Consider the following 14,148-nt stretch of genomic DNA (forward strand, 5'->3'; position numbering starts at 1 on the left):
AAACAGACGGGATTGTTTCAGTCAGAATGGGTGGGAGGGAAAGAGTTAACTTAATGGCCTCTTTTCAAGATTTATTTTAGGGCCCATTCACAACAAAAGTGGTCTCAAGGCACGAGAGTTTAATGTGTATCTGCTAAGTGCCACAACTACCGTCTTGCACTTCGCTGCAGTCTGCTTGACACGATATGAAGATCCAGAACAATACACCACATACATTGCAACCACCACACTAAATGTAACAATATTTTAAGAATAAAGAATATGGACACTTGCCTGAATACTTCCCTCCTTTGTTCCTCCGGACAAAGCAGAGGATGAGCAGTATGAGCAGAAGTAGCACGATGGCGCTTACCAGGCCAATGAACCAACCCTGGGTTGCAATGCTGGGCTGCATCTCAGTAACTCCTTGAAAGAAGAAATATGTTATCACAACGATGGCAATACGCAAGTAGAGGGGAAAGCTTCAAAAGAAGCAACATCCAAAGAAGACAGCATATTATAATTTCTGACGGGGTGGCACCTCACCAGGGAACTGAAAAATGCACCAAACAAATAATCTCATAAAGCCAACACTTGAAAGCACTTCAATAACAATGCGGCGAACTACAAGGGCTCCTTTGTGGGATTGATTTTATATTTAAACACGGGAAACCCAGAGGAGCAACAGATAAGATGAAAGAAGGTGCTGTAATACAGTAATAGAGTACCTGCTCCCTCTGTGTCAATCTCTGTCTGAAAGAAGGTGACGTTGCTGTGGATGAAGTGCAGATGGTAATGAGAACCAGGTCTTAGGCCCTGGAGCTGGTAGAAGGACTGGGAGGAGTCCACCTTCTCTGTCTTCTTCCATTTATCAGCATCTGTACAGACATAATTTATCTCAAGATGCACCTCCAAAAGGGCATTGTTTTAAAACCACTATTAAGTTTATTGGGTGATGAGACGCTTTACCATTCTTCTTGAAATATTGGATCTGGAATCTAACATTCCTATGCCTCTTCCTGGTCACCCAGCTGATATTAGCAAAGCTATCTCCAGGAGACACGCTGATGTTGGCAGGAGGCACTGAGAAACATTCATGCAAGGGGAATAGAATTTGTGTCACACTGGATGCTGGAATGTGTCAGCCATGTGAGGTTAAAAGAATCTGCGTACCTCCATCCAGAGTGGTGGCACCTTCCCTCATGATGGGCTCTCCATCTCCAGTGGCAGTGCGCCCCCTCAGGTAGAAGCGGTAGTGGCTATGGCGATCTAGGCCCTTCAAGGTGAAGTGGCTGATTGTGGGATCATCTATTTTCTCCACCTGCATTGGGCTGTCGTCACTCTCCACAACTGAGAATGGATGAGAAGATATCCAACCAGTGTAAGGATGACTTGAATGGTGATGCTGATTTTACTGCACTTTAGAAGATAGATGTATGGGGTTGGGCTTAGACCTGGCTGGGCAGGCCATTGGTGGCTTTTACTGTTCAAGGTCAAAATAAGTTGTAGCCTATCCCAGTTGGCTCCAAAAGAAAATCATGTGTAATAGAGGGAATATGAATAATGCTCACTTCGTTGGTACTGCAAGTGGTACCCAATAAGAATCCCATTGGGCTGACTTGGCGGTGTCCATCGCAGCGTCATTTCCGTCTCAGATGGACTTTCCAACGCCAGAGATGTTGGCGCATGTGGAACTAAACAAAGAACATAGATGATCAAATAGGCTTTTATATTGCACTCAATCGTCATAAATATCTCCAAAATTTCTTACAATTACTTTTTTTACACCGTTTCCATTATGTTCGATTCATCCCTGTCATTTCCTCACCCTTCCCCGCATCTGCCCCCAGTGAGTATCTCAGCCCACCCTTCCAATCTGACTCTTCCCTTTCTCACCTCCCTCATCAGTCTCGAAGGACACCATCTCAGATGGCGGCCCATCTCCTTTGCTGTTGAACACGCTGACAGTCAAGCTGTAGTGGGAGTACGGTCGGAGATCGCCAATCATTTTCCTCTCCTCGTTGGCCCCGGTCTCCACAACAATAGTTGTCGTTGGCTCCCTCGCCCTTCGACCTTTGTGGTGACCACGGGGGCCAAACCTAGTCAAGTGAATCTGTAGGCATAAAACACTTTTTAAACATAATATATCCGTGGATTTTTTCAATCTACCTATCCATTTTTTTTCTGCTTGTCCAAGGCAGTAGCGGGATGCCCAAACTTGCCTACAAAATTGTCCATCTGTTCTAATTCCACTGAGGAGACACCAATACATTCTGAGGCCAGTGAGCGTGACCGAGGTCTGCCTTGGAGTCTCCTCCCGCTAACACCTTATTACCGTTGTACTCGAGTAATCTTGTCCAAAGCTTGTAACCATAAGTGATTTTAGAAACCTTTCCAACTCCCCTACATATGATCCAGCCTCAATCGGGGACAGGAGTCTAAGTGATTTTACCTCCAGAAGCAGGACATTGCTCCTAACCCAGAGGGCAAAATTCACCCATTTTTTTGACTGAGGACCATGGCCTGTGATTTGACTGACCAATTGAGACAAACATTGATAGATTTCTTTCTGTTAATGTTAATTGCAAACCTATAGAGATTAGATTGGTACCTTGTAGCCGAGCAGGTGTCCTCTGACCGTCTCTCTGTCTATTGCAGCCCAGGTCACCCTGATGGTAGTGCTGTTCAGTATAACAATGCCCACATTCATGGGGGCCTCCAATGGAACTAAGGCACAAAGGCAAAATATTTGGACGCAACATAACATACAAATACTGCGAGTGGGTTAGAGAAATGATTGAGCTTACAATTCTCGCCTGAGTAGCCAATGACAGGATCAGGCTCAGGTCCCTCCCCCTTTTCATTGACAGCCTGCACTTTGATCTCGAACGCGGAGAAGTTGCCGATCTTATTGATAACTAATGGCGGCGCAGTTGTGTAGTTGGGGTGCCAGTCGGGCCCGCTGCCCACCACCCGCCTCCACAGGACACGATACTTGAAGTCAGGTCCGTTGAAGTCCCGTTTGTCCATTTCCTGTCATAAGAGGAATACGTACCTATGAGGCATGAAAACCTTTGAAAACAAGTCGATGCTACTTCATGCAATTGCACATCTGGTACCTCCCAGGTGATGACAAGCGTATCTGGGTCAGTGGACTCACTCCTGACATCTTCAGGGTTATTGTCTGGTGCTATAGTCATAAAACTTTATGTTAAACCCTGGCAATACAAATGTGCAGCTATAAACGCTACAAATAGCTCGAACCTTCAGCAGCTGTATTGTGGATTTCAGACGGATTGCTCGGAGCACTCTTGCCCACCTCGTTGATGGCAATGACACGGAAACGGTACGACATGTAGGGCCACAGAGGGAGGACGGCACGGTCCTTGTTGCCTGATACTCTGCTCAACTCTTTCCAACCTCCTTCATTTGAAACCTGATCCTCAAACTCAACCACATACTCTGCAGAGATTCACATTATAGAGAAAGATGTAGGTTTTAATGGAGCCCTACGGAAACATCTATGTGGGTGAGGTCTTTGCGAAAGGTCAATCATCCAAAACATGTCTGCATCAATACTAACCTATCACAGGGCTGTTGTGTTCATCTCCAGGAGTCCAACTGAGGGTGACTGTGCGCCTTTTAGGTTGTGTAAGCTGCACAAGAGTAGGAGGGTCCGGACGATCTGTAGATTATAAAATGTACTATCATCATAACTACCGGTACCTATTCAGATGTTTTGTTTTTCTCTATTACAGTTTTCAAACAGCTTTTCATGTTCAGCTAATCATGGTGAGCTCACCGTGTAGCGTGAGTGTGCCGGTTGCTTCGGCCATGTCCAGATTCGTGATAACCTGACACGTGTAGTTTCCTTCATCTTCAAGTTTGGTATTAGAGATAATCAAGTCCGGTCCTTCAAATGTGTATCTAAAAGATGGAAAGTTAGGAATTATTCACATGAAGCTGTCATCCATACTTACATTGTGTATCCAGTAGACAGATAAATATCCTAGCCTAGCCTATTCTTAGTGCCTATCGAGTTGTATTGGTGAAACAAAGGATTTTAGTAGAGTGATTTCTAACTTCAGATCATTGCCAGATGCAAACAGCTTGTGGTCGTTCTTTCTCCACTGAATAAGTGGAGAGGCCAGTTTGGGGTCCACAAGAGAGAGACAGGTGAAGATGGCAGTCTGTCCAGGCTGCACCTTCAGAGCCTGCGGAGGTGACAGGATCACTGTTCTGTCTGTGGGAGAAAAGTAACAAAATGTTGAGTCATGGTACCTGTGTGTGTGCGCATGTATGTGTGCGCGTGTGCCACTCACTGAGGACCTCCAGCTCTGCACTGATGGACAGGTTGGTGTTTTGCACAGAGCATGTGTACAAGCCCTCATCATCATGCGTGACATTGAAGATTTCTAGACCCCCAGTGATAAGAGGGTTAATTCTGGAATCAGCCAGAAGGGAGGAGACACTGCCACTGTGCCTGGAAAAAAACAAACAAACCACATGCTCACACACATTTCTTGAAAATATGATGTAGTTTTACAAAGGAGCACAGGACGTAAAGGTTGGAAAGGGTCATATACTGTATGGGTATACTGTACTGGCTCCAGTGGCATATACAGGTATATGTGCTAACCATTGCTTGGTCCACAAACAATTGCTACATCTTATAGGAGTGGTACAGGGAGAAAAATCCCCATTTCAAGAATTTATATGAATAATGACAGCGGCACGGTCATCTAGTGTTTTGGGTTCTTAGGTTGGGCGTTTAAATCTAAGCTCCCACCTTCTTGTGTGGACTTGGCATATTCTTAATGTGCTTGCACGGGTTTTCTCCAGCAACAGGTTAAGTGAAGACTCTTAAATTGGCAGTAGGCATGAATGTGTATGATTATTTGTCCATGTGTCCTGTGATTTGCTGGTGGCCGGTCCAGGGTGTGCCACACCTCTCGCCCAAAGTCAGATGGAACAGCTCACCCGAATGAGGAGAAGAGGTAGAGAAAACTGACAGTTGTATGAATGACAACGAGCGTTTGCCATCTTGGATGAGCGCCGGCATTAATCACACTCCAGATGTGACCGTGTTTGGCTGCTAATGAAATGCGTCGTACGCTATCAAACGAGAAACTGAGATAAAAAGACAGTAGACCAGCGCAATTGTTGATTGTCTCACCATGTGACTTTTGGTTTTGGAGAGCCAAAGCTGTCACACTCCAGCAAAACTTTCTGGCCTTCGGTAACTGTGTAAGTGTTACCATCCTCTGTTAGGATCTGTGGAGGCAGCTCTGAAACAGCAAAGGCAGATAAGATATGTACATTAAATCATGTGGACAAAAGGTATGAAATACACTGCTTGTTTATTTAATTCGTCAAATAATCGGGTTCATTGGACCTCCGAGTTGTCACAGAAAGTTTCATCTCAAACCATTTTGGACAATTGTATGCTAAAATTTAGGGGGAAACCCTCTTTGCTTCCCAGTGTATACAGGAATGACTTTGGTCATGTGAAAGAACTACAGTAGATGAGAGCCTTGAAACATTGTACTATTAGTCCCACACAAGTGCATACTTCTACTTCTGGTTAGGTATTGGGTGTGACTACTTTTGCCACCTGTGCTATTAGGTGTACTGTACTAAATAATTGGAAACTCCTACCAATGACATAAACGTTGGTGTTGGATAGTATGGCTCCATGCTTGTTTGAGGCCTTGCACTGGTAGATGGCTGTGTCTCCAAAATTGACATCCTTTAGGATTAAAGAGCCGCTCGGTGTCAGAGTGCGTCTGCTGTCTTTGTCTGTCGCTGTTTGAAATAAGAAAACGCACAGAGCCTAAGCACATAACCATGTGGAAGGTGCTTTATGTGTACATTCGTGCATTTGTTTGCATACTGACATGAGAGAGGTATCCCGTTGATGGTCCAAGTGATGGTTGGAGTCGGGATGCCTTCTGCCTGGCAGTCAAGTCGGACATTCTCACCGGGTGCGTATAACATACTGATTGGCTCTTTGATCCAGTAGGGAGCAGCTAGCGAATCAAATTTGTTTGTTTCTCAGACTTTACATTGTATTGAATAAGCATGATTGAAACAGTGTAGATTAAGCAAGTCATGTGAATAAAAAAAAAAAAAAAGGCCATCGCTTAGCTTAAAGGCAAGCAAACAGAAGCAAAGAAAAGGGAACTGAACTCAGGCAGCTGAAAGGATTTAAGGAGTGACACAAAATTAACTACTGGTCTGCTCAACAGATACACTAATCACCTCTTTTTTTTATTTTTAATTGATTTTACCCTCCACAAAATAAAACTTTAGTATTATAATAACATTCCATGAAGAATAAGTCATGCGACCATGTCCAGGCCTTAGTTAATGTTGGCTTGTTTTCAGTGCTAATGCTAGCTTAGAAGTGCTAGCTCTGTAGTGTTGTTGAAGCTATCCTAACTCATCACAACTATGCACTTTAATAATCACATGACATTATGCATGGCCATAGAGGTGAGGCTTTGGCTTAGGGAATAGTGACGTGAGGCTACATTCAAATATTTCATTAGTTTTAACACTGTAAAATTAACCTTTTAATTGTTAAAGGTTTAAATTTAACTCTTAAATTTTGCTTACTTTGTGTTGATCACCTTTTCATGATGAAATATTAATTAATCAACTATTGTTAGGGTGTGTGGGAGAAGGGGGGTCCACATTTATTTACTGCTGGTTGTGTTCCATTTGGCGTACCTTCCACTGCCACAGTGTAAGTGTGTATGGTCTTCCCTTGGGAGTTCTCAGCAAGACACTGATACTCGCCGGCATCACTCTCTGAGATATTGGTGAAGCGCAGACGGCGGTCAAACATTTCCTTAGCAGTCCGAGTTTCGGACAACTCGCCATCCTTCCTCACCCACAATACTTTGGGAGTTGGACTGAGGGGAAAGAATGGAAGGGTGATTAAAATGAGAGTAAGTGGAAGGAGGTGCAAGAGGCAAAGTTGGCAGTACAGTGCAAAGGTAATGGGAGTGTAAGAGAAAAATGGATGTTAAGAAGGTCGATTTAAAAAGGCGTGTCTCCAGGCTTCATATATATAAGCCTACAGCACATACAGTATGCACACACTGAGACACTCACTAGCCTTGGACGATGCACTCGAGCTCGATGGTCTGGCCCCTGAGTGCATGGTAAGTGCTGTGGCTTCCAATAGGTTTCATCATGTGGGGCCTTCTGTTCCGCAGCACTGAGTTGGCTGAAGCACAAACATTCACACACAGCACACCCAAGTGTCATTCTCTAAGTGCTGTTGACCTCGGACGCCCTTGTACTACAGCAGCATGGAGGTCTCTGTTCACATGTGCGGGTCTCTCTCTGTTTGAGCTACAGATGTTGGAAGACATCCTGACGTCCTGCTGCAACTGCTCGGTTACGTTCAATGATTTGGTCCACTTATTGGGTCAATGGTAATGCTCTGGAATTTACTTTGTGCATGCATTTTAAAGAGGAAAATTAGGTACAATAAGGGGGACTAGAGACCTTTTTGTAGAAGACGCTAAAGTTGAAAGTCGAAATTGGGTTATGTTTTTTGATTTTTGATTGATCTTGTCAACTTGCATGAAACTTACAGGGGTTGACAGTGAGAGTGACGGGTTCCTTTGCCAGAATGGTGCGAGTTGCCAGATACTGAACATTGCAGGTGTAGTCATCCCTGCTGTCCGTGGTTTTCAGATGGGCAAAATACAGGTTACCATCCTTGCCCACCACCACCCGCTCACTCAGTTGGATGTGAAGAAGCTCTGCAAGGCGAGATGAAAACAACGTACAATTAAATAGGCCTATTTTGCAAGAATGAACAATAGAAACTTTATTACTTACAGGACACTTTAAGGTTTTTTTTGTTTGTTTGTTTCGTTTTTTTACTAATTAAGTGGGGGCAGTTGCTTGTGAACATTGTTAATACGTCATGGAAGAGCAAGTTTGAAGTAAATATACAGCAGGAATGTATTCATAAATAAAAGCCCATAGTTATGATACACACTCCATTACCACAAAATTTTCTGAATTGTCGAGGGTGTCAGAAGAAGTTGTTAGAAATGAAATGAACGGCTAGTATACTCACTCCAGTCCATCCAGTGAATGATGGGCTCCATGGAGCTCTGTGGGGGGTTGCAACTCAGAACAATACTGCTTCCCTCTTCAGACTTCACGTGGACCTTTTTCTCTTTCTGCTGGGATGGTGGAGCTGAAAGGGGCCAAGGACGGGGAAATGTTTACTCATGAGAAGAGAACCACCACGCGTTTTAACATGTAAACAACCACCTTTATTTTATGTATAAAGTGGTCTTGACACAAGAGTTTAATTAGTTCCTTGACCACATACGTAACTCAAAACATTTGTACCTCAAATCACCTTTGTCCACTGAAATGAATGGAAATGCCATTAATCCGTTCCAGCCTTCCAAATAAAAATCAACAAAAACATTGTTGTAATGTGCTTTCAACATGACAATGATGACATATTTAAATCGAATGTAAATAATTCGTTTCAATCATATTTTTAGCTTTAATTCAATGGACAATGTGGTATGTGTCTGTGTAAATCCTATTTACACATTTACTGGGCGTGACATTACACGACTTGAAGCCTCTTTTTCTGTGGAATTGTTCACTAACAGTTGCTTGTAGTGAAGTGAGTTGAGTTCAACTGCCACCATGCAGACTTGTATCTCTAATTTTTGCTCTCATGTCAAAGCAAAATATCAGCCGAACAACAGCTTGTTTCTCGAAAAAGTTGTCTGGTCACCTATGTCTAAAGTCACAACTCTTTCATGTCGCCATCACATTGGCAACAAGACTTGACACTCTTCATTTACAAGGAGTGGGGAGCAAAGTGTCTGGTTTGTCGTGAGGAAGTGGTACAATATGATTTGGGAGTTGTTCGTGCTATATTTGCTTCGTGCCTCCCCTCTGCTCATCACACATAACCCCACGGGAGTCATTGAAGAGGGCTTCGCATGACATCAGCTCACGAGTGTTTCTGGGGAAACGGTTGTCAGGGAAACTGTGAGTGAAGGAGGTCGCCCTGGAGAGATCCAGCCACATAGGTAGATGGATACACATACACAAAGGTCCTCTTTGCATTTTACTTGTCCAGGGGCTTGCATATGTGTGTGCTTGTGTGTCTGTGATTTTTTTTTTTTTTTTGGGGGGGGGGGGGGGGGGGGGGGCTGATTATCATGTCCTTGCATGTTAATTATGTTTTAGGCGACGGTGCCCTGTTGTCCCAGTGTGAGTCTTCATTTACTAACAAATGAGCTGTTTAGAAAGCAGGAAAACTCGACATCACACGGCTCTGCTATTGCTTCTAAACAGACAATTAGCTTGCGTGAGCTCGTTTGCAGGAGCACTCAAGCATCCCTAATATATTTCACATATATAAGGCTTGTATAGTACTAATTTGAAATGTTAATAAAAAAAAACTTAATAAATAAATACCTCTTCAGAGTCTTCACTTTGTGCTGGTCATTTGCATCTGTTAATGCAAATGCAATGAAACTTTTGGCTTTATCTTGGATATATTTGGCCAATTGAAACCCAATTTACATTTTTTTTTTAATATATATATATTTTAGTTGAATCATACAATTTGGGTACAATGGCTTTCATTTTAGAATAAAAACTTGATTTTTTTTTTGTTTTGTTTTTGTTTTATATGATTTCTACCAGGACACAAAATCCGATTTTTGGGCAATTTAATTTCATATTCTTAGCTTATGAAACAGACGGTTAAAGGTTTACTGCACTCCAATGGAGCAAGTGAACGACACAATTTTGAGATTTTGATTTGATTTGAAGAAGTGGAAAGAGCCTCTGCTAACCATGGAGAAGAATTTACCAACAGCAATAAAAGGGGGAGTGGTCCTGAGAATTAAAAAAAAATTCAGCTTGTTTTTCAACCTGAGCATTGAGAAAACAAACTGAAATTTGAAGGGTAAAAAAATGAATAGATATGCCTACTTTATTTATTAATGACAAGAATTGATATTAAGAACTCTATGCCGAAAAGATAAATTCAAATTTACAGACTGTCTGTACTGCACATAACAAAAAATGGCTACAGACAAGCTGAAAGGATAATAAAAATCCAACACGGCCTAAGCAGCAGCAGTTATTCCATCCATTTTGTACAAACTGGTCAGTAAGCATTTTGTGATGAATCAATTTCAGTTGGCCACTCACCATCAGTGTTGAGCATGGCCTCATTGGAGACGGCCGTGCCAAGCTCATTGGATGCGTAGCACACGTATTTGCCCTGGTACTGCTTCAGGGAGTCCACGGTGTTGCTGAGCGTGTAGAAGGCGAAGGATCCGGAGCGCTCGCTCACCTTCAGCTCTGGGTCAGTGCCCGGGTCGAACTCTTCTCCGTCCTTCGTCCATCGGAAACTTAAAAAAAAAAAAAAAAAAAAAAAAAAAAATGACTTCAATAACTTCATGTCCTTATGTGACTAAATTCGAGGACGCAAATAAATTTAAGCCCCGATGGGACGAGCAAGCTTATTAAGTCTCATTGTGATATTCATCCTTTACTTGGCAACCACGACAATCTTCCACTTGGGAAGATTGCTTTGCCACATTCGTCCTTTGTTGATGACAGAATTGTGACAGAGAGCTGCTTTCCTCTCATGATGGACTAATCAACACGGAGACTGAAAGTCACCCTGAGTCTACATTTGTGTGTGTGTGTGTGCGTACGTGCGTGCGTTGGCGAGAAGAGAAAGAGTAAAGAGAAAAGGAGTAGTGAGAGAGTGAAACTGTGTGCAGTCAGTGAGTGGGAGAGACAGATTGAGTTTGTAAGAGGGCGTGACAGTCAAAGGGTCAAAGAGTCAAAGAGTGAGTGAATGAGAGAGATTGAGCAAGTGAGATTTAAAAAAAAATGACACTGTAAGAGCGAATGAGAGCAAATGAGAGAGTGAGAATATGAGTGAGTATAGGACAAAGTAAGAGAGGGAGTTTGGGAGAGTTAAAGACGGTCTGAGGGAGGGAAAGAATGAGAGCTTAAGAGTGAATGAGAGCATGTGACAAAGTGAGAGAGGGACTGTGGGAGAGTGAGAGACAAAGAGGAAGAGTGAGTGAGTGAGTGAGTGAGTGAGTGAGTGAGTGAGTGAGTGAGATCATAAGAGTAAATGAGAGCGAGCAAAAGAGTGAATGAGTGTGACAAAGTGAGTGAGTGAGTGAGTGAGTAAGATCATAAGAGTAAATGAGAGCGAGCAAAAGAGTGAATGAGTGTGACAAAGTGAGTGAGTGAGTGAGTGAGTGAGTGAGTGAGTGAGTGAGTGAGATCATAAGAGTAAATGAGAGCGAGCAAAAGAGTGAATGAGTGTGACAAAGTGAGTGAGTGAGTGAGTGAGTGAGTGAGTGAGTGAGTGAGTGAGTGAGTGAGTGAGTGAGTGAGTGAGTGAGTGAGTGAGTGATATGTGCATGTGTCCATACGAACATGGGCGGCGGGTTGCCAGAGGCTTCGCAGGTCATGACGAGATCTTCCACGCTGAAGACGGTGACGGACTCGGGCTGTGTGACGATAACAGGAGGCCTCTTGACTGCAAGGATGAAAAACACATTTGGTTGTAATGCGGACATGTTGGTGAACTCCTCTGAGGTCGCACACACAGTAAAGCGATGCCTTGAGATACGAGTTTAATCCTTTCTGTGACTGCTCGTAACTCAAAACACCAATACGTTGAGTCATTACATAAAAACAGTGAAAACTTCCTGCTTGCCACATAATGAACATAGATTGAGCTCGATTACTAAATTGCTATATATTCATATTTTTTCGATCCGTTATTGAATATTCTGTGTAGGTAACTTGGACTTAACATATTAGAATTAACTTGATTTAAAAAGCATTTAGTGTGTATGTATTATGTTAATTACCTATCGATCAACTCTTTACAAATTAGGGACCACCATTATATGGAGCGGTGCCGTATTTAATTTATTTCATTACACATGCATTAACTGGTGCTTCGACGCATATCACCCCAGAGTAATGCATGCATCCCTTATGACCAGAAGGTGCAGAGACACCAATCATTTTTAGGTTAACAGCTGCCAATAGCTATATATTCGATCAATAGGACCAGGAAAGAGTCCCAAGAGAAGGAGGTGTAATGTAGGGTGAGCAGGAAATTGGTTGAGATGAGAGGAAATGGATGCGGCATCATTCAAGTGGGACGTGAAGGGGGGATTTTAGAGGACCATCGTGAGAGGAAGCTCATCTCTGCCTGTCACTGTTGTCAACTTGTCACTGTCACAGACCATGGATAAAAAATAAATAAATAAATAAATAAATAAAATTTACACACCCCGTTCAGATGCTAGCTTTTTATGATCTAAAAAAAAACGAAAACAAGATTACTCTGACAAACCTGTACAGTGTAGCTGGGAAAAATACCCCAAGGAAACATAAAGATGTATGTAACTAATGTTAGGAATATTGTCCTCGTAAAGGAAGCAATTTGCGCTGGATGCTGATAACATGGTGCAGGTGTATCGATTAAAGCAGTGGGTCAATAATTGAGTCTGTCGTCTGGGTTTCAAGAAGTGACTCGACAGCAGCAAGCGGGAGCTTAAGGCAGGTAAAGGAGAGTAAGATGTGAGCGAGCCACAAAAGGATAAAGGGGTTGCCGTGGCAGCTGAGCAGAACGATGCACAGTGATGATGCGGCAACCGGCAGAGACAGAAAATCGACAAAAGGTTCGGCAGAGACGAAGACAGTGAGAGAGTGAGGGAATGCAATGAAAGCTAATAAGCCCCTTCTTGATCAAATTAAAGTTCAGGCTTGGGGCTGTGCAGAGGGAGGGTGGCTCTTTTATTTCCCCATGCTGCCCATGTGACTACAAACACAAACATACAAAAAATGACTCAACATCCACACATGAAACAGATGCACACACAAGCACAACATTGCAAATGCTGGATTCAAAGTGCAGCAAAGTGTAAACACAAAACCCTACCCCACCCCAATTTTTTTTCTTTTTTTTTTTTAACTGAGCGCTGGATGGAAAATAACCCCAGCGGCATAATGAAAGTGTTTACAAGCAGCTTTGCCAGCACCCACATTACCAAAGATTGGCCAGGAACATTAAAAGCACTTACGGTCACTTATGTGGTCTTTTGTTGTCCACAGTGGAGGCAAGAGAGCAGGCATGAGGGAGAAAATGTTTTAGTTACGGTACACAAGAGAGACTTAAATGTGTAGATGTTAGATTGACAGCTGTCATTTCACATGCTGTATTGACAGTAAAACTGTAAATAGAAGGAAAGATACAGATCAGAAATAGGAAATTAAAGTACATAGAAACATTCCAACAACAGAAAGGCATCTTCCTGAAACTTTTTCAGTTATTTTTAGTTCATTTTATTAATTTTTCTCAAACTTTTGTTAAGCCTTGGCCTAACAACTGGCCAATCACAGCGCAAGACAAGACATCACAGATAATTTAGCTTAATGGTTGATTGATTAATTAAATGTTATTAGATTTTAGGATTTGAACAAACTTCACATTTAGTGAGTGTTTTAGAATGGTTTGACTCTGGAACATACGACTTCCATTGAAATGTATTTGAATGGGAAAATGTGGTGTTGCCTTTGTGATGTAACAACACAACGCTAATGCTACGTTAGCCCGTCGAGGGGCATTTTACATTGATTGTTAGCATTGGGCTAAACTGACTTCTATCTATAAAGTTAGAAGGTTATTTTAAATAAAAACGTACTCTTAACATTGCGTTTAGTTTAACTGTAAACTTCAACTGGAAGTGGCGATAATCAGATGGAAGCCTCTATTTTTTAAGTATTGTTCACCAGTTGCTTTACTGCTATTTGTTGTGAAGTGAGTTGAGTTCATTGACATCACGCAGCAATCATATCTCATATTTTTGCTCGCAGGTCAACGCAAAACATCCGCCAAGCATATCTCAAAGCATCAACTGTATTTTGTTATGTTATGATTCTAAATGTGAGCCATTGTCACAGAACAAATATTCAGGTTCCACTTGACATACACCAATAGATACTATAGCTAGATATCTGAACAACAATCATGATACAAGAGCAATATAATGACACGCTATTGTCTTGTGTAACAAACCCCAAACCCTTTGTAACACTTTGGAGGACAATGAT

The 14,148-nt window shown here is 42.4% G+C and overlaps 1 protein-coding gene across 2 annotated transcripts in view; it reads right to left on the bottom strand.

Moving 5' to 3' along the window:
- Nucleotides 1–14,148, bottom strand: part of l1cama (L1 cell adhesion molecule, paralog a) — a 50,816-nt gene that overhangs the window by 3,588 nt on the left and 33,080 nt on the right. For both annotated transcript variants that reach the window (XM_077513006.1, XM_077513005.1), the window contains exons 4-27: nt 13,119–13,133; nt 11,455–11,557; nt 10,201–10,403; nt 8,081–8,203; nt 7,587–7,757; nt 7,099–7,213; nt 6,712–6,896; nt 5,877–6,008; nt 5,638–5,784; nt 5,156–5,267; nt 4,302–4,462; nt 4,063–4,222; nt 3,782–3,906; nt 3,563–3,664; nt 3,244–3,441; nt 3,099–3,169; nt 2,787–3,012; nt 2,591–2,706; nt 1,876–2,092; nt 1,551–1,673; nt 1,153–1,329; nt 949–1,062; nt 708–857; nt 274–405 (exon numbers count right to left, since the gene is read on the bottom strand). In XM_077513006.1, coding sequence (XP_077369132.1) covers nt 274–405; nt 708–857; nt 949–1,062; nt 1,153–1,329; nt 1,551–1,673; nt 1,876–2,092; nt 2,591–2,706; nt 2,787–3,012; nt 3,099–3,169; nt 3,244–3,441; nt 3,563–3,664; nt 3,782–3,906; nt 4,063–4,222; nt 4,302–4,462; nt 5,156–5,267; nt 5,638–5,784; nt 5,877–6,008; nt 6,712–6,896; nt 7,099–7,213; nt 7,587–7,757; nt 8,081–8,203; nt 10,201–10,403; nt 11,455–11,557; nt 13,119–13,133 — 3,378 coding nt within the window. The remainder of the gene's footprint in view (nt 1–273; nt 406–707; nt 858–948; nt 1,063–1,152; nt 1,330–1,550; nt 1,674–1,875; nt 2,093–2,590; nt 2,707–2,786; nt 3,013–3,098; nt 3,170–3,243; nt 3,442–3,562; nt 3,665–3,781; nt 3,907–4,062; nt 4,223–4,301; nt 4,463–5,155; nt 5,268–5,637; nt 5,785–5,876; nt 6,009–6,711; nt 6,897–7,098; nt 7,214–7,586; nt 7,758–8,080; nt 8,204–10,200; nt 10,404–11,454; nt 11,558–13,118; nt 13,134–14,148) is intronic.

This window comes from Festucalex cinctus, chromosome 2 (genome assembly GCF_051991245.1).
Source record: "Festucalex cinctus isolate MCC-2025b chromosome 2, RoL_Fcin_1.0, whole genome shotgun sequence".
Lineage (NCBI taxonomy): Eukaryota > Metazoa > Chordata > Actinopteri > Syngnathiformes > Syngnathidae > Festucalex > Festucalex cinctus.